The following is a 430-nucleotide window of genomic DNA, read 5'->3' as shown; positions in this document are numbered from 1 at the left end:
ACAGCGAACGGCTGCCGCTCCGCCACGGACTGCCCTCGCTAGTGCGGTGCGCGGGACGGCAAAGGGTAAACCTCCGACTCTCTAGGGATGAGGCGTCGACAGCGCTAACAGGAACATTGTCCTTTCTCAGGCTCGCTGGGGGCCTCGTGCAGCGCCAAGTCCGGAACCGCAGAGCGGCGCCCCGTGCGCTCTGACCCTCAGCAAAGACCCACACGCGCAGCTCTATACGTACTCGATGTATTCCCGTTTGTTTTCATTTGTTACCATGATTTCTGACCCATTTGGCTTCAGGTCGACTTGATATGTCTGTATTTTCCAAGAAAAAAACCAGAAAACAAAACTTGATGTTACTCCAGGACGCATTTCTCACAAAATCCAACCGCCTCGAGCAGCGCTTTACAATTAGCGTCTGCAGGGTCATTTGGGTAAA

At 54.0% G+C, this 430-nt stretch overlaps 1 protein-coding gene across 1 annotated transcript in view; it reads right to left on the bottom strand.

The window, feature by feature from the left end:
• Positions 1-222: 222 nt before the first annotated feature.
• Positions 223-430, bottom strand: part of LOC104489468 (E3 ubiquitin-protein ligase NEDD4-like) — a gene marked incomplete at its 5' end in the record, with an annotated part of 6,458 nt that continues 6,250 nt past the window's right edge. The window contains one exon of the mRNA XM_010131630.1: positions 223-306. Within this exon, the coding sequence (XP_010129932.1) occupies positions 223-306 (84 nt within the window). The remainder of the gene's footprint in view (positions 307-430) is intronic.

Source organism: Buceros rhinoceros, unplaced genomic scaffold (genome assembly GCF_000710305.1).
Source record: "Buceros rhinoceros silvestris isolate BGI_N320 unplaced genomic scaffold, ASM71030v1 scaffold23462, whole genome shotgun sequence".
Lineage (NCBI taxonomy): Eukaryota > Metazoa > Chordata > Aves > Bucerotiformes > Bucerotidae > Buceros > Buceros rhinoceros.
This window is presented reverse-complemented; position numbering and strand designations above follow the sequence as displayed.